The sequence below is a fragment of the Labrus bergylta genome, chromosome 21, assembly GCF_963930695.1.
Source record: "Labrus bergylta chromosome 21, fLabBer1.1, whole genome shotgun sequence".
Lineage (NCBI taxonomy): Eukaryota > Metazoa > Chordata > Actinopteri > Labriformes > Labridae > Labrus > Labrus bergylta.
This window is the reverse complement of record NC_089215.1, coordinates 22,983,808-23,010,222: the sequence shown is the minus strand read 5'-3', so window position 1 is coordinate 23,010,222 and position 26,415 is coordinate 22,983,808. Positions and strand designations below refer to the sequence as shown.

Genomic DNA, 26,415 nt, shown 5'->3' with positions numbered 1-26,415 from the left:
CTGAGTTTGTAAAAGGATCTAGGTTTACTTGTCTACCCTTAAATAAACTTGAGTCCTCAAATACTCAGGTGAGATTACTATAAAGACTCAGACACAGGGTGCCAGTGTCCTGACTCTGTGCTAGGTTAGAAGTGGAGAGTCTCCTGCTCTAAAGACAAGAAGGAAAAGACTGTGGATCAGGCTGAATGTTACAGCAGATTACTGAGACTGCTTATGAAAGACTCCTCAAATGAATAATTGTGTGTCCAGCTGTTCTTTGTATTTAAACCATAATCCAAACAAAGATTATACAGAACATGCTCAGCCTTTACAGACACGGTGGTAATTTATGTTAGATTAAGATAATATGATTTTATGATACGATACCGGCTCCACTTTATAATCTGGATTAGAAGGATGTATTCTTCTTCTGCGGCGCAAAGGTCAAAGTCAGAGGAACGGAGGGAAGGTCAACTGATTAAGAGTCTCTCATCTTCTGTTTACCACGCAGATACAACCTAAAAATATACCTTTCTTAATCTTCTTAAGGGGGTGTTTGGTAGGAGTTAGTCTTTGACTGCCCGGTGGACACACACACACACACACACACACACACACACACACACACACAAACCCACGCTGAGTCAGTCACAGAGTCTTAGAGGACAACTTAATACCTGACACTCAGCAAGCGGCTTTTATTTTCTTGACATTTGCTTTATGGTTTCTCACTTAGAGTCCATCTGCAGCCTCAACTGTTTGGCTGACGGCCTGGACAGCATGAGCATGTCAGGCCTCCTCAACCTCAGCGGCCTGGGCCGGATCTGCGGCTCCAGCAACGACATGGTGGTGCTGGACCGGGTCAAGAGGAAGAACTCTGTGAGGAGGATGTCGATCATTGAAGATGGTGAAATAGCCGAGGTCCTCTATCTGATTCCCAAACAGTCCATGATGGAGCAGCTGCCTTTCCTCAACCCCAATGACTACATCGTGTGTGAGAAGCTGGCTTCTTCCACTGCAGACATGTTAGACAGTGAGTATTAACTTTATCCCTCCATGGCTGATGTGTTTTAGGTGATCGGTTGTAGTGTTAGTAGCTTTTCACAATGCTCTATCTGTTGTGTATATAAGTAAAAAACATGGATCTTTAACGGGGGAAATGCTGAGTAGATTGAACGTTTTCTTCAAATTCGTCAACACAGTTTATCAGTTCTAGTAATTACTGAAGGTTGTTGGTCAAACAGACAATACAAAAATACATTTCTGCCCTGTCATGTAAGAACTAGACAACTTTGCAAAAAAGCTAACACATCTAAACTTCAGAATCAGAATCCGAATCAGATTTATTGTCCAGGTATGCTTACACACACAAGTAATTTAACTTAGGTGAAGTGTGCTCTCTTATGTACAGGTACAACATTAAATATCAACAATAAACACAATCAGAAAAGACTAATATTTACATGACTAAATATGAAACAGTGCAGTGGTGAATAGTGCAAAAGATGCTGAAGTAACATGACAAGTAACATGCAGTTATGTGACGGTGTCTGTGTCAGCAGTCTGTGAACGGATTGCAGCCAAATTGAAATATTCTCTTGTTCAGCATGATTGAGGGCATGGTTCAGAAACACGAGGGTAACAAATGCCACTCCCACTGTCCTCTTTGAGAACACACACACACACACACACACACACACACACACACACACACACACACACACACACACACACACACACACACACACACACACACACACACACACACACACGCTCTGGCCCTCTAGCTGTGTTTTGGACAGCCCTCTTTTCTCCTGGACCAGCCGTCCAGTGAGTTCCTCTCCTCACTCCCTCGTGCTGCAGAGAGCGCCGACAGACGAGCAGAGAGCAGCTGTCATGAAAGAGAAAGGTAGATGTTTTTTTAAATGCCTGTTAGACACATGGGTGTGCATGTTTGTTGTTGAGGCTGAAAAAGTTAGTGTCTGTTTGTTCTCACACTGTTTTCTGTTTGCCTTACATATGTGTGATTAACCAGTCAGTCCTCTGAACATGTTTACCTGAGAGCTACACTGATGGGACATTTGTCAATTAGCATTTCTTGGGAAAACTTGAGCCTTGTCTGTCTCTGATGAGAATGAAATTTTCAACATGTCTTATTTCTGATCTGTTAAGACTTTAAATGTTTCCTAAACTAGACACTAAATCAAGAGTTAAAAACTTTGGCTGCCAAGTGGGTAAAAGTGTGAGCACAGCTGCTGTCAGGGCTAATGGTACATCATCATGTGATCTCAACAATACTAGAGAAAGTCAACAGTGTTTCAGCTTGATTATACTGTTAGGTAGCAACAGGGATAACAAGACCTGTGATTGTGGTTCTTTACTTAGTCAGACTGAAGGTATTCAGTTATTCAGTCACCTGTGCAGCAGTAATAAGTGACATCACGCTGTCGGGACAAAATATAACTTATTAATGATCACTGAAACGGCTTCATCTTTACTTAATAAAAGAAGTTTAATAGAAACTTTAAACTCCATTTTATAATTCAAAACATTTGCTGTAACTTTTGATTGTGATCCTGAAACAAAACATAAAACCTTTGCATGTCCTCTTTATTTTGGCAGTTATATTCCTAACAGTGACACACACAGAAAATATTTAAAGGGAAACATACAGTAATTTTTATTAACAGTGTGAGAGAATCTGCATCACATGACCTTATTGTACTGAACCCGGTGGTTAAATTTAGTGAGCATACCTAACATTTCCATTCTTTATACTCACACATAAATAGAATCAGTTGTACTTTTACACTGAAACTTCTGGAAACTTAAAATAGAGCCTTTCATCCCACTCCCCTCACCCGAGCTTCTTCCACAAATACACACACAAACGCACACAAACACTGATGCAGGTTTTCATAGCTGGAGATAGTAGTGTGATTAACTGTCGATCTCAAGTTTCTCTCCATTTGCTGTCCGTCTAAATCCACCGTTTGCTAAGACTTGACACCAGATCAGCTTCACATTGTGGGAGAGATGAAGAAAGAGTTTTATATCCAGAGGAGTTCAGACACACACATACTGCACTGTTTTCCTCTTGTTTGTACGTACTTTACAGCCGTTCTGTGTCAGTCCTTTTCATTTATGGTTTCAATGCGTCTGTGTTGGCGTCACAGCTCTGTCGCTAACATCAGACATAAATATCTGAGGTGTTCTAGGACAAAGGGCAGTGAAGCTGAAACCAGAAAAGACATGAGGACTTTGTTAAGTTTGGCAGAAGTAACAATCTCAAAAGATTTAATGGCATAAATTAATGTTTTACTAGAATCACAATGTGCAGATATAATAATAATAGATTTATTTATTTGGCATGGACATCACAGATACATTGGACGAAGCAGATGCATTGTTTAAGTATTTAAGCAAGCATGCTAGTTCTCAACACCTGTCCACGGAGGCTTTTAAAAGGAAAACAATTCAGATAGGGAGAAAAGCGATAAAACAAAGAGAAACAATAAGGAGAGAATAAATAAATAGACATAAACCGTAGAGCAAAGGCAGCATGATCAAACAATAAACCAGTCTATTCATGTGAGCACTGTTGTTTTGATTTTGATATAGTATTTACCTTTTCAATGTGAGCGTGATAGTTTGTTTTGTTTTTGATACTTTCACACTTATCACTTCCATAACATGAGATTGTTTACAAACTGTTCATATTAAATATTAAAATCTAGAATGTGTGCCTTATATTTAAATGTTATATATAAGGCACACATTTTAGATGTGTCCTCCCCTACCTCATACATACAACAGAATAGAATAGAGTAGAAAAGACCAGAATAGAACTGAATAAGAATAGAATAAGATATAGATCAGTAGTATCAAAATAGATAGAATAAAGACTACAATAGAACATATTAGAATATAGAATTAGAATGGAATATAATAGAACTGAATGTGATTAGAATTAAGTATAGATTACAATAGAATAGAATGAATATAGAATAGAATAGATTAGAATATAGAAGGGGATATAATAGCATAGAATATCTCTATCGTCGTTGCACCAGGAACAACAAAAAACAGAATATGCAACTCACCATCAACACAACATAAAAAGAAGATTGCAGCAATAAGACAGTAAAAAAAAAAAAAAAATCCTGTAATCATGCGCAGTTATCTTGTGTAACCCTCTCCTACATCCTGCAATATTACCAAGGCATTTTATCTTAACCTCATATCACAATTATAAACACCATGTTTTTTTTTTAAACGTGTGTGCAACTTTCTGTGCAACAAATAACCTTAAGTATAAATCCACAAGGGAAACAGGGTACATAGTGTGTTTAGTTATTACACTATTATTATTTCTATTCAGTCATTTTTTATCATTTCATTAGCCCCTTTACTTCTCTGTCTTAATCACTTGATGACTATATTTAACAAAGCTCATCTTGTCTTTTCACAAACTATCATTAATGCAGCCTGAGTTAGAGCAAATGTTCTACAGTGACATTTTAACATCACATAATGTACACACTGCATCTGTACAATCAGTTACGGTGAACTTTATGTTGACCTTTGTGAAAGCTTGGTCTCTTAATCCGGTTTGTTACTGCATACTTGTAACCATAGCAACAAATCTCTCATGTTGTGGGTCTGCCTTGGGGCCGCATACCAACGGTGTCTGACTCAATTTTTGAGGAACTTGCAGGGAGTAGAAATAGTTCAGAGAACATTTTCACTTCCAGCTCTGGGTGTGTGGAAATATTTCTGTTTCAGTCAAATAAATGTAGTCATCCATGCGATTGAGGCTGGGATTATCTGAGGTGTATTTCCAGTGTCGCTGTTATTTTCTTAAGATTTGATGATATTTTTCTTGGACTTACCGTGTTTAAAAGAAAAAAAGGCTTAGCTCATGTGTCTCTTTATCTTTTTAAGCTCTGTGTTGAAACATTGGGAAACGGAGCGCTCTCGACGCGCCACATTCTTTCCTCTCTCTCCTCTGCTAATCACATTCAAGACCTCTCAAGTGGGCTGTGATTAGATTGTACAGGCATCCACTGCTTCTGCTGCCATACAAACATGAAATAGACAGAAAGAGAAGAAGGACGGTTAAGGTTTATTGCTTGTAGCTAATAACGCTACTTTTTTTTGGAAGCTCTCATCTTATTTAGGTACTCTTCAGACTAATATGACTGTGTGTATGTCTGAGTTTCATGACCGTGCGTTTCTGTGCAAAAGCAAGGTTATTTTGTACATTACATTCTGTTATATAATCATTGTAATCACATTTCTAAGGGACTGTTGTATGAACAGATCAGACAGAAAAGGATAAACCGGCTGTCTGAATGATACAGTCCTCTAAACTGACAGGATTGTGCTTCTGATTTGCTTTTTCTAATCAAACCAAAACATTGAAAATGTGATTTTACACATATTTCACATTTGTCTCAACATCAACTTAAAGGATTGTCTGAGCATGTTGTACAGACATTAATATTTTCCAGATAATGGGATAAATTTGGCATTTCCATTATGTTTCCTTTAGCGCCACCATGATGTTAGCATGTTATGTAACACAAGATCCTTATATTCACTTTCAATATAGATAGCTAGTCTTTTATTTTTGATAAATACTTTGCCAGCCTGGCTAACTTCTAAGGCATTATTTACAGGCTTATAAATGCTTATGGACACTACAACCAACCATAGCACTTATGTGTCACTAAGAAGTAGTAGGCTGATAGCTATTAGCAACAAGTAAGACACATGGCTTCTATTTTTTTTATTTGCTGATGGAATTACATAAAGAAGTAACGATTTATTGCACATTAATACTCATTCTTTCAATGAACCACCCTCCAATTTATTACTGATGCAACTTAGGACAAGGATAAATCCACGGTATTGGCAGCCATCTTGGACCTTTATGACAAAATCATAAACATTTGTGATTGGTCTGACCAGAATTTGGGGGGGGATGGAAATCAGGCTCAACTGTTGGAGAAGACTTGTCTAGTTTCTGGTTAATAACCTGAGCCAAATACCTGAAAAACTCTACCGGTTAGCTAAAGTCTTACTTTGTGTGTTGCCAGTTCCTTACTAATTTGTTAACGGGGTCAACTAAGTTTAGCTTCTTAAACAATATTAAAGCACTAGTTTCATAGCATGTTAGCATTGTCATTTTGAGCATATTGGCATACTGATAGTGTTTAGTGTTAGCTCAAAGCATTGCTGTAAGGAAGTTTAGCCTCAAAGAGCTGCTAGCATGGCTGTAGATTGTAAAAGACCCCCTTCACTTAATGTTCAAAAACATGTCACTTTTCAATTTAACTTGCCTGTTAAAACATTGTGCGTTGCAGATTTAGCCTTACAGTACTTTCCTAAATAAAACATTAGTGTAAAAAATGGGCCTAGCCTACTTGCTAACTTCCTTAACAATGCTACAATTCAACCATTTGCACCTTTGCAGGCATTATATAATTTAGCTGATAGCAGACAATGCTAATACATTTGTCAGGATTCATTTAGCCTGTTTTTTCTCTCCGTAGTCCTGCACAACCTTGACAGCCACACGTGTCCTCCGGAGGGGAAACGTGTCATCCAGTGTTTCAGATGTGGGGATCTATGCAAGGGAGAGGTACTGCGTGTCCAGAACAGCTACTTCCACATAAAGTGTTTCTCATGCAAGGGTGAGTACAATCATCAGTGGACCTGTGTTTAGGCCAGCCCAATGCTGCGCTCTCTAGTTGTTTGGTACAACTTGAGAGCAAGAAATTGTGTCAGTAGAGATGAATTTGTGTCTGCCTTGAACACATTATTACAGACATTCAGACTCCAGGGGTGCAGGATAGCCTAGTGGTTATGTGGCATGTCCCATGTAGCCTACAGAGGCTATAGTCCTCATTGCAGCATCAGTTGGGTTCCTATTCGACATCGGCCCGTTGCTGCATGTCGATCCCAGCTCTCTCCTCGCAACACTTCCTGTCTCTCTTCATGTGTCCTATACAATAAAGGCAAAAACTCTTCTTTTTTTTTAAGGGTTGTCTGTAGGCTGGAAGTCATTAGAGGCCTTATCATGTGATCATCAATGCATGTCTCATTTAAGCCTTTAGGTAGCAGTAAGATAAAAAGAAACATGTATTTTATTAAGCAGAATTTTCTTATCACTCATGATTAGTCAGTCTGCCTCATATCAAAACATTTCTTCAGGGTTGTTTTGAGAGTTGTCACACAGACATTCACAGGAGTTACTCTGTTTCGTGGCAAACATATTTCCTCAGCATGCTTTTGTCTGCACTAATTGAATCAGACAAGCTTCTCGTGTTGTTCCCCTTTCATCGCATTGTGATGGTGATTACGCTGGAGAGGAAACAAAGAGACTCTCAGTACTTTTGCGGAACTTTAACAGTGAGGAGACCTATAGGGACTGAAGGGGTATTTGGCCTTCACTGAATCAGACTTTGCTTTAAAGTGTTTCACTTTGAATGAGATTCATTTAAATTTAAATCAACTGTTTGGGTTTTTTGTTGTTGAACATTTTTATTTAAGTAAATGTAACTTTGTGGTGCTTAAAGAATAATTATGACAATAATATATAGATTTTTTTAACAGTATCATTATTCTAAAACTAAATATGATTTACACTATTACCTTATGCCAGTGATACTCAACCTGAGGCTCTAGAGCCACACGTGGCTCATTTGGGACTAGTTGTGGCTCTTTTAGGTTCTACTTGGAGAAAAAAATCCAAAGTAATTATTTAAAAAAGGGAAACATTGTCAGCAGGAATTATTCTTTGCAAGTCATGTCACTGTGTTTCCTACGGAGACCTGGAGGTGACATGGATGGTTTTTTTTTTATCTTGCACGCGCGACTTAGTATCTCGCGTGTGCGACTTATAATAAGTGAGGAATTTTAAGGACTAAAGAATTTTAAGGACTATCTTGCAGATAGTACAGAAAAGCAGTAGCAGTGAATGCAGGCCTATTGTAATGGATCGAGACAGTCTCATCATTTTCTTCTTCAATTTAGGTCTGCGTCAAAGAAATACTTAGAAGCATAGCCTTATATGGTTTCATTTTAAGCCAGAGGCATCTTATCAGAATCCTTGGAGAATACAGACTTTGTCGTCGACAATTTTCGGACTTGCAGGAAGTAAGTATTGATTGATTGATTGATTGATTGATGTAGCCTACTGTATTAATCCTAGCCTGTCTTTTATTGTTTGTTTGTTTTGTTTAGTTGGAATCCCATTAGTTAATATACAGTATAATTTACAGGAAGAAGAATATTACATTAGGATATGTAAAGTAGATCTACCTATCTATCTGATTGCAAGAGAACTGGGTCCTTACACATGTGTATATCTGTATGTATCTTTGTCTTTAGCATTACCTTAAATTCATTAATTAATTCCAATATTTGTTAACCAAATGTATATGTGGGACAGTGGCATAAAAGGACATCCCCCTATGTATTTGTTTATTTATTATTTCAGTGCAGGTCAGTCATTGTGTTGTTCTGATGAAGCTCAGAGAGGAGCGTATGATTTACAATGCTGCTATATGTTTATGTTTTCAGAAAAAAGTAAAACAACATGCAACTCCAAGCGCACTGTGGTTCATTCAAGTGTGCTACATATACCCTTATATACCCTTATACCTTGAAATACTCACCTGTGCAGTTGCAAGCAAGGGGAATTTGTTTAGAAAATATAACTTGAGAATAAACTTTGACCTGTAATCCATGTAATGTGTACACATATGTAAAATGTATATTTAACGTGAAATACTGTTTAGTTCTCCTCCACTGTCTCTCTCTCTCTCTCTGTCTGTGTGTGTCTTTCTCTGTCTCGCTCTCTCTCTTTAAGAGTAATGTATAACCTGCATCTCTCTGCATTTTTTCAGGAGGAGTTAAATGAGATAGGAAATGTCTGGAACACACATCGCATCCAACCATCTAGGAACCCTACTGTGCCCAGTGGGATACCTAACATCATGTTTTCAGCACCTCATTTGTGGGGTGCAGATGACCACATAATCCATTTTAATGCCATTGCCCTGGCTACAGCCAAGCAGACCTGCAAGTTCCTAACAACCATCCCATGTGATGAGAACATTTTTGATGTCTGTACCATCACCATGGAAGAATCAGGGTTAGGCTTTCCAAACAACACATCAGAGGCACTGGATTTATACATGTCATTGAGGGATGTTATCCGTCCCCAATTGTTTGAGTAGTATTTTGTGTTGTCTCTCTGTCTGTGTGTAAGTGGGGAGAGGGTCCCTATCCCACCATGTCTGTCGAGAGAGGAGTGGACACTGGCGTGCCCCTCTCTCCAATCATACCTTGCCTGGAATCATTTGAATAACATTTTTGTAAACATTTTGTAGTTTTAGAAATACTGTATATAATATAACATTCAATTCTTTACATACACCTTGTAACTTGTATGAAGATTTACATGCCTTTGCAACTTTCTTAACTGACTGAATCTTTCCCTGCAAGTGTTGCAGAGGTACAGTTTCTCACCTGTGTGAGTTCTCATATGATTCCTAAGAATTCAGTAGTAGTATTTTTTGTTACTGAGTGACACATTGTCCATTCAAAATAGTCTATTTGTCATAAATATATTCTTTAATAAGTTCTGATCAGTATAGGTGAGGAATACAGTAAGTAAATGTGTAAACCATTGTTTTGTGAATGTGTAGCGTGACATTTTGTTGCTGAATGTTGCCTATAGCAGCTTTTAAGGAAATATAAGAAAATGGGAACAATGAAGGCTAATGGTATTCATTTATTGAAGTACTTTCCTTGAAAAGTAACTGCTGCTTCAGTTGCTGTGACTTCACACCTGTAACATGCAGCTATGTATTACTGTAAGACCTTGAGTTGACTTGTTACTGAGTGTCTACCTCTGGGTTTGTCACTGTATAATGTGTTTCAAACTTTTTATTTCATAAATAAAACATTGCGTGTAATTACCATACATGTACCCATACCCATTTGTAATCCATTTGGTTCAATTTCTACACTCTAGAGGTACGGAAATAGCGTTTAGTCAACTTGATACTTGATCTTCATAGGAGACACCTCCAAATACTGCAAATGTGCTAGTTATATTGTATTAACACACTAGACCATTCAGACCGGTTGAAATAGCATTTAAGTAAAAAAGTTTAACTCAGAGCCAAGTTAAATAACAGACTATTGAACAAAGTGCTATTGGCAGAACCGCAGTAAAAGAACATGCATGCCAAACATGAAAAACAAATGAATACTACAATGAATGATCAACGATCTTTCTCCAGACTGCATTCAAGCACAGGTAAACAAAATTGATGACTCCTAACTCATACTCCCCACTCCCTACATCCATTTATGTCAGTGGCAATTCCTCCAATCCTTTGAGCCAGAGTGCAAGTGAGATACAGTAAGTCGCACGTGCGAGATACAGTAAGTCGCGCGTGTGAGATACAGTAAGTCGCGCGTGCGAGATACAGTAAGTCGCGCGTGCGAGATAAAAAAAAAAAAAACCCATCAATGTCACCTCCAGGGCTCCATAGTTTCCCACACATATTTTAGGAAAGAAAGAGGTTATTTGATTGTGACTCTTGCAGAAATATTTTTTGGTCAATATGGCTCTTAAATCTAAACTAGGCTGAGTACCACTGCCTTAAGCCATGTATCAAACTGTACGGGAATTCATTCATCTGTCATATGAAACAATCTTTGAAAATTAAGATTCATGTTAGTGCATTTTTTATTCAGACTGAAAAAAAGCATTTCTTAAAAAGAAAGACCATGCACAGCCACATCCGGACAGAAAAATACTTTGTTGTGTCAGAAATTACTTTTTTCATAAAAGCTTCATTAATTGTGATCTTTGACGACTTTGAGAGAAAAAAGCTGAAAACACAACAGGCATGTTACTCTGATATAAAGCTACAGACAAGTTTCAATGAATTGATTCAAGTCTCTCCACCGCTTGAGCTACTTAGCAGGTAGCAACTCTTCACCAGCTGGATTAGCTCTGTAGCTAGTAGCTAGCTTTGACTGGCTGCTGGGTATAGCATACATCACCCTAACTGAAGTTGTTTGGATGAAAGACATGTTAAAAAATAGGAAACGCTGCAGTTCCTCAAGTGTCAGCTAGATGCTAGCTGCAAAAGGCTCGGAAACCGTATTAGATCCCATTACCCAAAACACAATTTTTGAAATAATTATTTTGGGGCTCTTTGCCTTTATTTGGATAGGAAAGTGGATAGCATGGGATATCTGGGAGAGAGTGGGGCGAGACATGCGGGAAAGGAGTAAGACCTGAACCCCAACCCTTCGATGAAGGACTATAGCCTCTGTACATGAAGCACAACCTAACCGCTAGGCCACCGGCCCCCAAGATGCCCGTCTTTAAAGCAGAACTAGAAATGTTTACAGCCTGGTACAAAGAAAATCTTGGTCCCAAAACATTTCTTAATTTGTCTACACTATTGAGGGTGAATTAGTTTGTATAACTCCTCTTTTTTTGATAATAATAAGGTAAAATAAGGATGTAGCTGATTTGATTAACAGGTGGATGTGTTGTGACTGTTTGTCAGGAGGCTCTAGGCTTTATTTTAGCTGAACCCCTTAACTGACCTTAAACTGTCGACTTTATTTATGTGACGAGCTAGATTGGCCATCCCCATCTTTAGGCTTCATAACGTCTTTTCTGAAACCAATGTGTGACATCACTGAAACAACGTCCATTTTTGATACAGTCTATGATGAAAACAGCTGACAGCTTCTTTCTTTCAACCATAAAAAACAGGATACCAAAACAATGTCCTAAAAAAAGAAAAAGACTGTTTTAAGCAGAGCGTAGCTGTGTTGGGTGCTAATTTATTGTGGGGACAGAACAATACAAGCAACACTCTCTGTGACACAAAGTGCTATGATTCTGTGTCAATGACTTCTGTTAAAAACAGATCTTAATGTATCTATTTTCTGTGTGTGTGCGCAGTATGTGGCTGTGACCTGGCTCAAAGTGGCTTCTTCACGAAGAATGACGACTACCTGTGCCCGCTGGACTTCCAGAGGCTCCACGGCACACTGTGCAGTGGCTGTGGGGAGTTTGTGGAGGGAGAGGTGGTCACAGTCCTTGGGAAGACGTACCACCCATCATGCTTTGTGTGCACTCTTTGCAGGTAATTCAAATCTTACTTGTGCAATTCTGTTCAGAGGAAAAGGACTGTGAGGCATAACTTTGTGTCTTTATCTGTTTTTCAGACAGCGCTTTCCTGCGGGGGATTGTGTCACCTTCAGTGGAAAAGACTGCCTCTGTCAGCGCTGTATTCGACCCATATCACCCACTCCTAACAACGTCAGCTACCCCAGCAGTAAGTTAATTCTTATACAATTTATACTCTCAAACAAAGGATATCGTAGTCAGGTTGAAAATACTAATTGATATATTTTATAAATAGACTTGATCCTCTGCAGACATAATTTAAAAGAAGATCAAGGCAGTTGTCCAGTTTTTTTTGTTTACTGTATTTTAAGTCATTCATGATCATGTGGAGATGAAAACGAGCGTGTATTTCCTATCATGTGATTATTTGGGTGTACTGTTTTTGATTAAGGCTGACACATCCAGGAGATCCCTCGTAATGTCTTGAAAGGCCTCTCTGTGCTCAGTCAGTCCCAGGAATAGAAGAGAAACACTTTCTCTAATTCCAGTCTTAGTCCCTCCTGGCGCACTGTATAAATCTTTTTCACAACACTGAGTTTACATTACCTTAGAAAATCCAGGCAACCTCTTGGATCTTTCCAGGTCAAGTACGTCAAGTATAAGAGAAAGAATAGAAGGCAGCCCTTAGACTATAAATAGAAGAGGGATCAATAGAGGATCCAGACTCGCAGAGCCTCTGGATTATCAAGATCCCCCTATAGGACTAAACAGAAAGTCGAGTTCTGTATTGACAAATGGACTTTTATTGGTTGGTTTATACAATTCAAGAATAAGCAAGACACACTGTACCAAATAGAGGCTGTAAGTTTTCTCTTAATGTGTGTGTTTTCAGATTGCTCTGGCTGCGGCAGAGACATAAAGAATGGACAGGCTCTGTTAGCCATGGCTGCTCAGTGGCACCTCGGCTGCTTCAAGTGTAAAATCTGCAACAAAGTGCTCAGTGGAGAATATATCAGCAAGTAAGTATCTTGTCTCATTCCTATTCTTCTCTCTGTTGTGTTTTCCTTCAGAGCTTTTACAAATATAGGAATATGTTTTATCCCCTTGTCTTTCAGAGATGGTGTTCCATATTGTGAGAGGGATTACCAGTTTCAGTTTGGGGTACAATGTCATGCATGCCAGAAGTTTATAACTGGAAAAGTCTTAGAGGTGAGAAAATCAATTCTAATTGAAGTGTAAGGCCTTGATTTAATCTGTGATTGCCTTTTGTGATGATTTCTCAAAAGTGTAATGGACGCTACTTGACCAAAACAACACACAAATGATTTAATTCTTTCTTTTTCTGGCCATCTTATCTAGGGTTTAAACCCTAGATGTAGAATGGAGCAAACAAAACTCTATTTAAACTTAATTAAATATCTATGTCTATATCTATGTATATGTGTGTATATATGTATATATATATTTATTTAAATAATTTTTCAATTTTTCAATTCTCACAAATCATCTTGAAAACAAAAAATAAAACACACACTCATAAATGAGTTTTCTGTACCTGGACTTTTAGGTGTCATCGTGCAGAATGAGTTTGTTTTGACATATTTCAGCTAAAGCAGAAATGTTACACCTGTAAAAATTTGAAAGTCTTTACAGTGAGGAGAGTAGCATGTATTTGTTTGCACTTGAGCTCTAATTCTTTTGCTTCTGACCCTGACTGTCCAGGCAGGGCACAAACATTATCACCCCAGCTGTGCCAGATGCAGCCGCTGTGACAAAGTCTTTAAAGAAGGGGAAGAAATGTTTCTGCAAGGTCAGTTTGAAAAAGCATCCACACAGATATACATTTACATACATGTGCATGTCTTTGGCACGCTGTAATCTATTTTATAATAATTACTCAGATGCTGTCCCTGCCTTTACAGGAAAAACTATTTGGCACCCTCATTGCAGAGACATCAGCAGCAGAACGGAGGATAACTACAGGGTAAGATCTCAGTCAAACATATGTTTAACACGTGTTACTGCTGTTACAGAGAGAATGTAAGTGGGATATTAGTGTAAGTTCCTAGGATGACGTGAACACTGACATTTTATTCCACATTCTCTTCCTCCCCAGGTCAGCAGACAAAAAACACCTTGTCTTGATTTCTATTACCCCCCACGTGAAGTCAAGGTTAATATTGTCACAGAGCCTGCAAGCCATTTGCACTGTTGTAGTTTTCCTATAGTGAGTGGGTTTACATGGGATTTAATCTTGCCTCTTGAGATTAACAGCACTTGCTTGTTTCACATGCGATGTGAACACTTTGCTCAATGGGCCAGTTAGATCTCATCTCTGATTCAAAAAAGCAAAAAAACAAAACAACCTTTGGATCATTTGAATTAGATTGCTTTGAATATGTTACATTTTTCAGTTGAAAAATGGTTTGAAAAAGATTTATTATGAGTGCTTGTAAAGGTAATGTAATAAAAGTCCAACTTTAATGCATTCCTTTAATCAATAACTGTCTGTATGAAACATGAATGATGACAGTGCTGCATTCTGTGTTCTTTACTGACATCTACTGTACACTGAAATATACACTTTGTGTTGAAGACGATGGAAACCCCAATCAACAATCACAATTAAATATATACTCTGGGGTGTTATGTACATTGGGTTTGAATGAGGAGTAATAAAGGTTAGAAGAAAATAAAAAACAATTACACAATATTTCTAATAAGACAACTCTGTAAAGTCACGTTTTCACTGTTGCAGATGTTGAATGTCGACCACAATATAATTTTTATTTCTTTTAGCTGTGGGTGTTTAGTGTGGGCTCTTGATGATACACTTTCTGCATGGGCGTTAGTTTTTTGTGCCCCCTGTGGACATATCAATACTTTTTGTTTCTTTGCTGATTTTGTCCTGTTCATGCAAAAGGTTTTCTTTAAACACTTTTTTTATGTTGCTGTCTTTTAACGGGAGACTGAAAAATGAACATAAAAGTCTATTTCTGCAGAGTGCTGTCAATCAGTTTATTTGACATCTACCGCTGACAGCAATTTCAGACATTTCAGACAGAATTTTCTAGTTGATAGTCTGTTTGCTTTAATAGGAAATAAATAGACATAATCATTTCAATCTGAAAGAATGAATCTCAGCTGACATTGCACAGCGTCATACCTATTATATGGCTAGCAAAGCATTTTGTAACGTACAATATGCAGTGTTCTTGCTTCCTCCTCTGATTCTTACTCAAACAGATCAAACATACTGTTAAGTTTTGAACTTATTCTCACATTGGCTTTTGTTGTGTATGAGCGGGGGGATGTCTATCAAAACATGATCTGTCACTCCAGCACAGCCTGCAGGAATAGTCTAAACAGCAAAGGAGTTGTTTCTGACAGTTATGGATATTTAGTTCAATTAGGCTAACATGTGTGAAAGCTTTGTGGGACTAAAAAAGTGTAAATGAATTGAGCATTTTTTTTTGAGACACATTTCTACATGTATTGATACCTAGAAAACAGTTCCTTTTCATTTGTACTTATTCTACACATGATTGTTCATGTGACTGCATGATATACTGACACTGTTCACTGCTTCATAATGATCCAAAGACAAAACAATGAGAGGACACTAGCTGTGCTTGTTGTAGTGACACACTTCAGAAACAAATGTAAACCTGACCGCTGTATTTATTTATTTTTCTTCAGCCAACATCCTCATCTGAAAGCTCGTCCTCCAGGCCGGGCTCGTGCACCCCAGGGAGTCCTGGTCGAACCATCTGCGTAAGTTGGAGCAACAATGTCAATTTTGCGTCTTCCGTGGTGCACCATCCACTGCTGGTTGATTTACAGTTTATCCTTTATTCAAACAGGGGAATCGCATGGACAAAGGGTCTCTCATGCAAGATGTTTCTTTTTGACAGTTAATGCAGACTTTTTTTATTTAGGAAAATAGAAAATGTGAAAGCTGAAAACATTTTTTGATAATGAAGGTTTTCAGCTTTACCTTGACTGGTCGGAACTAGTTTCATCTTGCCCATGAGAGAGAAATGGGGTTTCAATTGTGGTTGAATGATGCGTGAACAATTTCTAAATGTAAACATAGATACACAGCAAAAAGATCAACCACATATTGAACGGGAGTTTAGATTAATTTGCTCGATCAATTTGAATTTGCTGGCAATTCAGATTGTATTTGATTGTAAAAGAAACAAAAATCCAGTGCTTTCAATGTCCTTTTGATTCCTCCACTTAGTTTGTTATGATCCAAACCCTGGTGGTTTACCGTGTGGAATAAACTTCACATCCATTAAAACACCTATTAAATATGAGCCAACTAATATTTACTTTTTGTTTACTGAAAGCCTGAGTAACACTTTATGTTTTGAACAGAAAGAGGCTACAGATAATGTTTATCCGTTCACATCTTGTGCCAAAATGGTGTTGTTGGATTCAAGTTTCATTCCATGATGTAATGTAATGAGTGACCCTTGACCCTTTATTGTATGCTCCCTCTATCTTCCCCCTCTGTGTCCTTCTCCTCACTCCTTTCCTCCCCTCTCCTCCCCTCTCCTGGTCCCAGGCAAAAGTAGATAATGAGATCATTGATTATCGAGACTTAGCGGCGATTCCCAGAGTTAAGGCTATCTATGATATAGAGCATCCTGATATGATATCTTATAAGAGTGTGAACGACACCCCCTCTACTTTGGACAACAAGAGCCAAAGACAGGACAGGCAGAGCCCTGCAGAGGTAAACTCCATTCACCGCTCCGAGCATTGATCCACTGATATGTTTGTGTGTCATTGTTAGGTGTCTGTTTTTCTTGGTTTGATATACGAGTCAAACCAAGTGAGGTTGTGTTTTGTCCTTTGGATATGTGACTGTATTTGGCCCATTATGCAAAGGACTGTGATCTGAAAAGAGATACATGTTTGTAGGTGTCAAGATAAGGCAGGCAGGATCTGCAACATTCCTCTTAGTAAGCATCTTAAGTATTAAGTTACAATTCAAATTTGACATGTGTCTTTTTAGGTTCTTCAATCTTCCCTTATACTGGTTTTAGTACAGTTTGGTTATTAAATACAGAAATGACACCACAAAAAAAAACACAATAAAAGTCTCTTGGGCAGCTAAAGTGCTAGCATCACCCATCAGTTATTACTGACAGTTTTAAAGGTTATTGATGTTGACCTGAGTGTCAGTTTTTGGTTGCAGGACTTTATTGCAGGCTGTTGATGATTTATTTACAGCATGGATGGAGGGTTGAGGGAGTTAGCCATGTGTTAATATAGCAGTAGCTTATGCCACACTTAGCTAGCATACATTTGTGAACATACGTGCATTTTAGCTAACATTGCATTTTTATGCTAACTACTTTTGTAACTTACTTTTCAGTGACCAATTGAAATTAACTTAAAATCTATTAGCAGGGCTTCTGCTTCTTCATAATCTATTTTTGACTCGGATGTCTCAAGCACAATGTTTAGGACAGAAAGAGCTGCATTACACTGAAGTCACATGCACTCACACATTCTTCAAAAAGTGAGGTTTTCTGATAGTAGTTAGTATTTATTTTGTGGATGCTAAAAATAATGTTCTACCATGATTTTACTTTTTGATGCCACATGTCTCGAGGCTTTAAAGAACGAGATGCTTATTCTGAGTAACTGACATTACTATCAGCAGTGAAATAACTCTAAACCAAACCGTCACTGTGAATATACATATATGTATATATATATTATTTAATTTAAATGATAATACACGCACACTTATTTATGTAAATACTGTAATTGACATCTTAATTGACCCATCTGTCACATAACTGCATTTTACTTGTCATGTTACTTCAGCATCTTTTGCACTATTCACCACTGCACTGTTTCATATTTAGTCATGTAAATATTAGTCTTTTCTTACTATGTTTATTGTTGATATTTAATGTTGTACCTGTACATAAGAGAGCACACTTCACCTAAGTTAAATTACTTGTGTGTGTAAGCATACCTGGACAATAAATCTGATTCGGATTCTGATTTAGATCAGAGAATGTTTGCTCGCTAAATGTGTCGTCAACTCATTAAGAAAATAAAGTCTTTAGTATTTAATGGCTTCTTAGAATATCTAGCCTCCTTTTAACCCCCCCCCCATATGTCTTTATGTGAAAACCTCTTAACTCCAAATTTATTTTGAAATCTAGCTGAAATATTTCAGTTAAAAATACATATAATCAAACAGTCAAAGATAAGATTTTAAATTCTGAAGCTCGAGGTTGTTTGTTGTGATATCAGACAAATTTGGAGATACAATGTTTTCACCGCACGCGTACAATGCTTTGTTTTAATGGTTACTACTGCACTTTTTTTTTTGTTTAGTCACCAGGAAATGTATCTGTAACCACTGAGGTAAAGAAACTGTTTTATTAAAGATCCTTACATAAACATATTTAAGAGATATTAGTATGACCCCTGTAAAATTCTATTATATCACTTTAATAGCTTTGGTTTGTTGTGATTTTAACTCTGTTTTTTTTTTTTTATGTTTTAAAGGACAATTTAGAAATACGAAAGTACATACCTCAATCTACAAGCCACGGATCTTTTGGAGTTGGGATGCACACTCGTCATAGCTACACCCCAACGCTGTCCAGATCCCCACAGCACTTCCACAGGCCAGGTGAGAGACGACATCCAAGAGTCTCATTTCCTTCACCACCTTTGCAAAGATAATTAAAAAAATCCCACACATCTCACTTCTTCCTCTGCAACCTCAAAATCTCCTCCACTTTCTTCCCACTGTTCTTCTTCTATAATAAGCAGGCTCGAAGCCCTCTCCCTCTTTAGTCTCTGACAACAAAATCACCAGCCCCACCTCCCCTATATTTCACCCCACCCTCCCTCACTTCAAAGGTAAGATCCCCCATCTGCTCTGCAACTCCTCTTCTCTAATTACTGTTGCCTTGATTATTGCTTTGTTCTACTTTTCCTATTAAACTCATACACAATCTATGCTTTACAATGTAAGGGAACATGGTGAGTGAAACAGTCAAATTAAATCCCCAAGTAGTAAAAATAAAGTGATTTAAGGGTGGGATTTGAAGTTTAGGAGAAGGCTGTGAATAACTTTGTTCTTAGAAACACTGAGCCATCTAGTGGTCAAAGTTCAGAGAGACTGTCAGCCGCCCACACACACCTCATTCACCTCTTGGTACTTTATGAGACAGCTCAGCAAACACACAAGCTGCTCCCTCAAAATATTTCACTACACTTTGTCCTTTCTCTTTCTATCCATTTTACCTACATCTAAAAATAAACCTGCTCAAATTGATTTCAAAGTTGTAGATATATATATATATATATATATATATATATACTGTTTGGATTGTGCCTGTTTCCTACTTCAGTCAAAATTCCTCTACACCTGATTCTATTTATAGCAGCACTGTGAATATTTCAAAGCCTGCTTTAGTGTGTGTGTGTGAGTGTGTAAGAGATATGAAATACTTTGACAGTTAATCATTAGCAGGTTTTTTTGTGGTGCATCTAAAAATAACTAACAACCTGCACTGCCTGGATTTTTGTTTACAATGGCGAGCCGTGTCTCACTGCATACTGAGTCCTCCTGAACCGCTCGATTTGAAACATGAGATTCTTAAATTATGTTGATGATCATTTCAGAAAAAAAAACTCCATTGACTTTTTATTCTTTTGCACTGCTGGCCTGTTTTATGCTCCCTGATTAGACTCAGGTAGAATGTGATATAAAGGTCACCATAGTTGTTGTTTACATGTTAAACCTTCACCTCAAGCTTTTGAGCACTAATTCCACTTTATATTAAGATCGACATGTTCAAATGCTACTCCAAACTGATTCTGTTGTTTTATATAGAAAACTAAATTGGTGAAAAGTCTTGGATATTGTTTTATAACTTATAGCCCCCTAATTTTTATGTATGCCTTTTTTTTAAAATAATGTTTGACAGGTTGAGCAGAAACAGGTTTTTACGTTACTGCATATAATTATTTGATATTGAAACACTAGTCATACTACTAGTACTATACTAAATACTGTAAATACTGTAGCACTTCAATCCCAACCCGTACTGTTATTTCTCTTTATTATAACAAAACAAGATTCTATATGTCCAATACTCTGTCATCGAGCAGCTTTTTTGCATGTTGTCTCAGTTTCTGTATCCTATTTCACAATGTCAATAAGACAAATATATAGAGAAGAAAAAGGGTTTGACGGACAACTGCATGCATCTGAACCACTATAGTATAATTCCTTTTCCTTATAATTCATTTTCTGCTGACGCTCAACTCTGTTCTATCTGCAGATGAAGGCTTCAACATGTACAGGAGGCCTCCGATATACAAACAGAAAGGTACAGTATGAGTCTCTCATCTTTCTGCTGCTTCAAACAGTCTCTCTGTTCCTTCTTAAGTTCTGATAGCTGTCTGTCATCGTCTGAACTATCCTTTGTTGCATCATAACCAAATATCTTACTGTGTCCTCGATTTAGTCTTTTATTTAAAATGAGGTTATAATGTCTATATTTGTATAGTATCACTATTTCTGTACTTCTTTAAGTCTAATGACTCTGTTTAAATCCTAAAAGCTGAGCCAGGGACGGGGTGAAAATTAACCACCGCGAGAAACCTGTCTGCACGGCATCTACTTTGTATTTAATATATGAAGCAATTTTTACTGCATGTGTCCTGTTCAATAAACAAATAACAGAGTTTAAGTAAAAGACAGTGAAGTAAATGCATTCTGTTCAAATTAAAGTCACAATTATAAACAACAATTTACATGAATGTATTGCTTCAGTTTTAGCAGTCACACATCAGGTCGACTTGATACATCCTTGTATTTGTTTTGTGAGATGCCTTAGAGTTATAGGCTGTCTGGCCCCTCCAGAGTTCACACCGTGTGGTGTAAGGTCACAGTACAATATAAATCAGTATTTACTATAAGCTGCAGGTAACCAGTTAGTGAAGTAAACACGTTTGACCTCAACAGCAGCGCCAAATGGGCTTATGGAAAACCTCAAAATAGAGCAGTGCTGAGAATTCCCTCTCAAAGAACAATTAGGAAAGGCTAATTAAAGAACTTTGTAAGGTCTATTTCTTCTCATTGAGTCTGATCTAATTTAAGCAAAGACCTGATTCTGACTCCAAGTGCTAATCTGTCTGCTGTTTCACTTCCAAGATCCTCTTTCCCCAACATCCCAAACATTTTCCCTGCCCGGATACGGTCGCAGCGGTCTCAATCCGGTAAGAACAACACCAATGATACCTGACGTACTCTACTATGTAATACCATTCAGAGAACATTCATGTGATTCAGGAGTTTGAATGTAGTGAATATTCAAATTCAAATGAAGAAACTGTTCAATTCAGTCATGTCATCTTCCAGGATTTATATGTAGACTTCTAATATAATATATATATATATATATATATATATATATATATATATACACACTGCAAAAAGATAAACTATAGTCGTAGTGGTACATAGAACTGATGTTGACACACATCCGAGTTGCTGTGTCAAGAGTTTTGAGTATTCATTCTTGTAAACTGTGGACAAAAGAGAGGTTTGAATGTGTTTTCTTCTCATGTAGCCAAGGTCTGCTGATTTCTCCAACTACAACAGTGACAGATTCAAAGGTAGGTGTGTAGTCACCATGTCCATTAATCACTAAAGTTATAAAACAGTAAGCGATGAATCCATTAGATATTAATTGTTTTTTCTTTTCCTTTCTCTTCAGACTTTAAGGTATGTTAGAAGAACCTGAATGGAGTGATCTCAATCTGTGTCCCTCTCCTGTTCACTGCCTCTCTAAAGGACCGCTCTCTCTCCTCACTGCCTGCATGAGCATGTTTTTTATGAAGTGTTAATTTCTGCTCAGCTTCAGTGCAAAGTGCACTAATAGGTTTCTTAATTGTAAACAACCTTTATTGCACTTTACACAGGACTCTATGACTTTCATTTTCATTATTTATCCAGTAAGTTTGCAGCTTTGCAGTGACTAATCCTGTCATGACATTTCCCCCTCGTTGCATGTGTTTGCTTCATTCTGTAGCTCATCTGTGGCGGTCAACACCCATTAACATACATGGACAGAGGAGTGTCTATGCCTAACTTGTTGGAACCAAAAGCAAGTATTATTTGACCTTTTTTATGTTTTTTTTTTTTACCACAATTGAATTCATTTTTTTGTGTGCTAGAGAAAAACTTAAACAGCAAATATTTGTTTGGAATACAATGGAAGCACAAACCTTCCAGTAATGCTTTAGCACGATCCAGTGTGAGAGCATTATGAAAGTCATGACTAGTGCTAATAAGAACATGCTCCTAGCTGTATTCCTGACCCTTAAGACTCAAACACTGATACTACAGATTATAAGTATCTGTGATAAGTATACAGTGGTTACACAAGATGCATCTATGCATGCTACAATATGTATATCTTCTCTTTTTCTATTTCAGAGCTCTTTGGTATATTATGTTCAGTTGTTTGTGAATTAACTAATAGAGAACTGTCTTTGTTATGTCAAGATCTATCCGTATGAAATACTCACAGTAGTAAACAGAGGACGAGTGAAGCTTCCCAGGGATGTCGACAGAACACGACTCGAGGTACTGTTACATTCAATTCAATTCAATTCAATTTATTTGTATAGCGTCAACTCATAACAAGTGTTATCTCAAGACACTTTACAAAAAGCAGGTAAAATACCTTACTCTTTGTCTGTTAACATTACAAAAGAGCAGGTAAAAAGACCTTACTCACTGTTATGTCACAAAAAGCAGGTAAAAGACCTTACTTATTGCTATAAGTTGTTCTGGCAGGCCGTCAACCAAAGATCCGGTGGGGAGGGGGTAGGGGTGGGGGTTGTTCTGGCAGGCCGTCAACCAACGATCTTGAGGAGCCTAAGAGCGCTCAAGAGCGCTCAGGAAAGTAGGTGGTTAGTGACTGAGATTTACAGATAGATACATGCAGTAATATGATGTACTGTATATGCACAGAGAGAGAGAGAGAGAGAGAGAGATAGAGAGAGAGAGAGAGAGAGAGAGAGAGAGAGAGAGAGAAGCTTAAGGTGCCAGTTCCCCCGGTAGCCTAAGCCTATAGCAGCATAACTAAGAGCTGGTCTACACCAGCACTAACTATAAGATTTATCAAATCTATTCTTAAAAATACAGACTGTGTCTGCCTCCTGGACCCTGTCTCGAAGGCGGTTCCAGAGGAGAGGAGCCCGATAACTGAAGGCTTTACCCCCCATAGTACACTTAGAGGCTGTAGGTACCACCAGCAGGCCTGCACTCCGGGACCGCAATGCTCTCGAGGGACAGTACGGCACTAGTAGCTCCTTAAGATAAGATGGTGCCTGGCCATTTAGAGCTTTGTAGGTGAGAAGAAGGATCTTGAATTCTATTCTAGACTGTATGGGGAGCCAGTGCAGAGAAGCCAAGACAGGAGTGATGTGGTCCCATTTCCTGGTTCTGGTCAGTACACGAGCTGCAGCGTTCTGGACCAGTTGAAGAGTCTTCAGAGATTTGCCAGAGCACCCTGACAAAAGAGAGTTACAATAATCCAGTCTGGAGGTAACAAATGCATGAACTAGTTTTTCTGCTTCATTTTGCGACAGGATATTCCTGATCTTGGATATATTACGAAGGTGAAAATAGGCTGTTCTTGAAACTTGTCGGATGTGAGAGCTAAAAGACATATCTTGATCAAAAAGAACTCTTAGATTCCTAACAGTGGTGATGTCAGGCTGATGTCACTAAGGACAGTCATATCACTAGAAAAAGTCTCTCTGAGGTTCTTAGCACAATAACTTCAGTCTTGTCTGAGTTAAGTAGCAAAACATTTCTGGTCATCCAGGTCCTAACGTCCTTAAGGCATGTTTCTAGCTGACATAACTGACTGGTGCCATCGGGCTTCATTGATACATAAAGCTGAGTATCATCTGCATAACAATGAAACTGTATGGAGTGTTTCCTCATAATATTTCCCAGAGGAAGCATATATAATGTAAAGAGAATTGGTCCAAGTACTGAACCTTGTGGGACTCCATGGCAAACTTGTTACATGTGACCGTAAAGGAGAAAAAAAAGCCATGTGGGCAGTGATTCATGTCAAACAGAATGTTAAGTACAATATGTAATAATCTGCAGCTGCTTAATGTCTTTCTTTAGAAATAACTGATGTCAAAGTCTTTATCAAAAAATGCACCTTTCAAATCAACTGTATTGACCTTTGCTGTTTTCCTTTGCAGCGCCACCTATCCCAGGATTCATTCTTTGAGGTCTTTGGCATGGACATTCAAGAATTTGACAAACTGCCACTTTGGAAACGTAATGACATGAAGAAGATGGCAAATCTCTTCTAAATGCTGCCTCAAGAATCTTTCAACTCATTGAGAATATGCAGTAAATGTAAAGTTTTGCATTTGCTACAAGAAACAAAACAAACAAACAAAAAAAATATGCCAAGAACTGGATGAAGTCATCCTTTCTGGGGCTACTTTATTAAAAATAACGTTTTTTTTTTTTGTTTTTTTTACCTCACTCTATCTATATTTGTAGCTTCAGTAATAATCAGCTGTCAGCCTCCAGATATTACATTTGCTTTGAACAAATCAGTTTACCTTGCTGTTGCTAAATCCAAAAAGCAGCAGATTGCATGTCATTCTTATAGCATGCTGGAAGTACAGTCAGTTTGTCCTACTTAAAAGCCTTTTGAAAATACTACCCATACCTGATATCTATGGTGCAATGATTTATATAATAATGGATTCTTTTAAGAACTGGATGCATTTTACTTTTGTTGATACTTTCTTATGCTATTCCTTTTTTGTGACACCTTTCATATTCAATATGATGAAGCATCAAAACTGAGAAAAACCAGTCTTGTGTATCTGTCACTGAATGATCACTGAAATGTGCTTTGTTTTGGACTCTTAAAAAGACACTGAATTTTGTTTGATATTTGACTTTGAAAATTGACTTTGCTCTATTAGTCATCACAGTATATTTTTTGTGGATGCTGTTCTCCCATCACAACAACTCAAGCGCCCTTAATAAAATCTCACACTGAGGAAAGAATGCCTTTGTATGATGATGTTGTGATTGTGCAAAGAGATATTTCTTCCTAGAGAATATGTGTTCTTGTATGTAAGGCACAGCTCCCTGGAGAATGTAATGTCCTGATAGAGTCACATTCATGAACACTGCTATATAGTGCTTTTCTAGTCTTCCAACTACTCAAAGTGCTTTTACACCACATGTCACACCCACCCATTCACACCCTTTCACACATTGATGGTAGTGAGGATTGCTATGTAGTATCAGCAGTAGTAATTTGGGGTTATGTGTCTTGCCCAAGGACACATTGGACATGTTGCCCAGCTGGGGATTGAACCCTTGACCTTCTGGTTGAGAGGTAACAACTCTACCAACTTAGCCACAGCTGCCCTCTCCATACAGCATGCATTTTTTAAAGCGTGCATATTTTTGTCAAAATCAACAATAGCTACGGTAAAGAATGCCTTTTGAGGTATTAATAAGCTGAGCTTTCCTTTCTCTTAATTAAGACCAAATTACAAAAAGAATTGCACAAGATAAACTTCATGGAGAAGAAGAAGCGATAACCAAAGTACCGCAGTGTTTCCATTATCACCCGCCAAGCAGTTTAAAAACGTTTAAACGTGACATCTTATCTATGGTTATGAAGTGAATGCAGTGATTGATTTTAATAGACAACATGTGCCATACCAGTATGCTGCAACGCATGACAGCATTTTCATCACATCACAACATCGAGTAACACTTCATATTTACATGGAGAGCAGTTTATCAAAGTCAGAGTCCTTAAACAGCATACCTGGCCAGTATAGCTGATTCTGGTATTTTGACTCATGAAAGTATTGAAAATTCCCCGTCTTAACTCCAACTGTCCATAAATCCTTAAAACCCATTAGATTTGGCTCCCTCATTGTACAATCTTAGCCCAGGCCATTGATAGTCTAAGACCAACAGATGGTGCTCTGGAGCCGGGAATCAAAACATGAATTCAGGATTGGTTTCCATGTTTAAAAGGTTCATTAAAGAGCCGTCTTTATGCTTCTCTTTGTGAAGTATGTTTTCTCTATTTGTCAAAATGCCATGCAGTAGTGGTGTGACAATGGCCTCCATCACTGAACCATCGTTTGATTCTTTCTTTATCAGCCAATTACAAGACAGATAT

At 37.9% G+C, this 26,415-nt stretch overlaps 1 protein-coding gene across 10 annotated transcripts; it reads left to right on the top strand.

Annotated features, from left to right (window-relative positions):
• The first annotated feature begins 602 nt into the window (after nt 1-602).
• On the top strand, nt 603-22,802 carry LOC109986755 (actin-binding LIM protein 1). Of its 10 annotated transcripts, none has more exons than XM_065949760.1 (19): nt 605-1,012; nt 6,537-6,677; nt 11,990-12,173; nt 12,256-12,365; nt 13,050-13,176; nt 13,273-13,366; nt 13,880-13,967; nt 14,080-14,141; nt 14,274-14,330; nt 15,857-15,931; nt 16,731-16,901; nt 18,527-18,556; nt 18,701-18,827; nt 18,971-19,060; nt 20,491-20,538; nt 21,366-21,430; nt 21,784-21,829; nt 21,931-22,320; nt 22,722-22,802. In XM_065949760.1, the coding sequence occupies exons 1-18, from the start codon at nt 700-702 to the stop codon at nt 21,945-21,947; spliced, it is 1,845 nt and encodes a 614-aa protein (XP_065805832.1). In that variant the 5' UTR covers nt 605-699; the 3' UTR covers nt 21,948-22,320; nt 22,722-22,802. The 10 variants fall into 10 exon arrangements, with proteins under 10 accessions (XP_065805837.1, XP_065805838.1, XP_065805834.1 ...); XM_065949770.1 differs by lacking the exon at nt 605-1,012 and adding an exon at nt 1,302-1,888; XM_065949765.1 differs by lacking the exon at nt 16,731-16,901 and having other exon boundaries at nt 603-1,012.
• Nucleotides 22,803-26,415: the final 3,613 nt, after the last annotated feature.

Bases quoted from the DNA above. Each gene is read 5' to 3' on its own strand.
- LOC109986755 (XM_065949760.1), top strand. From the start codon at position 700: ATGGTTTCTCACTTAGAGTCCATCTGCAGCCTCAACTGTTTGGCTGAC. The intron at 13,968-14,079 runs GTCAGTTTGAAA...CTGCCTTTACAG, and splicing joins GGAAGAAATGTTTCTGCAAG to GAAAAACTATTTGGCACCCT. The intron at 14,142-14,273 runs GTAAGATCTCAG...CTTCCTCCCCAG, and splicing joins GAACGGAGGATAACTACAGG to GTCAGCAGACAAAAAACACC.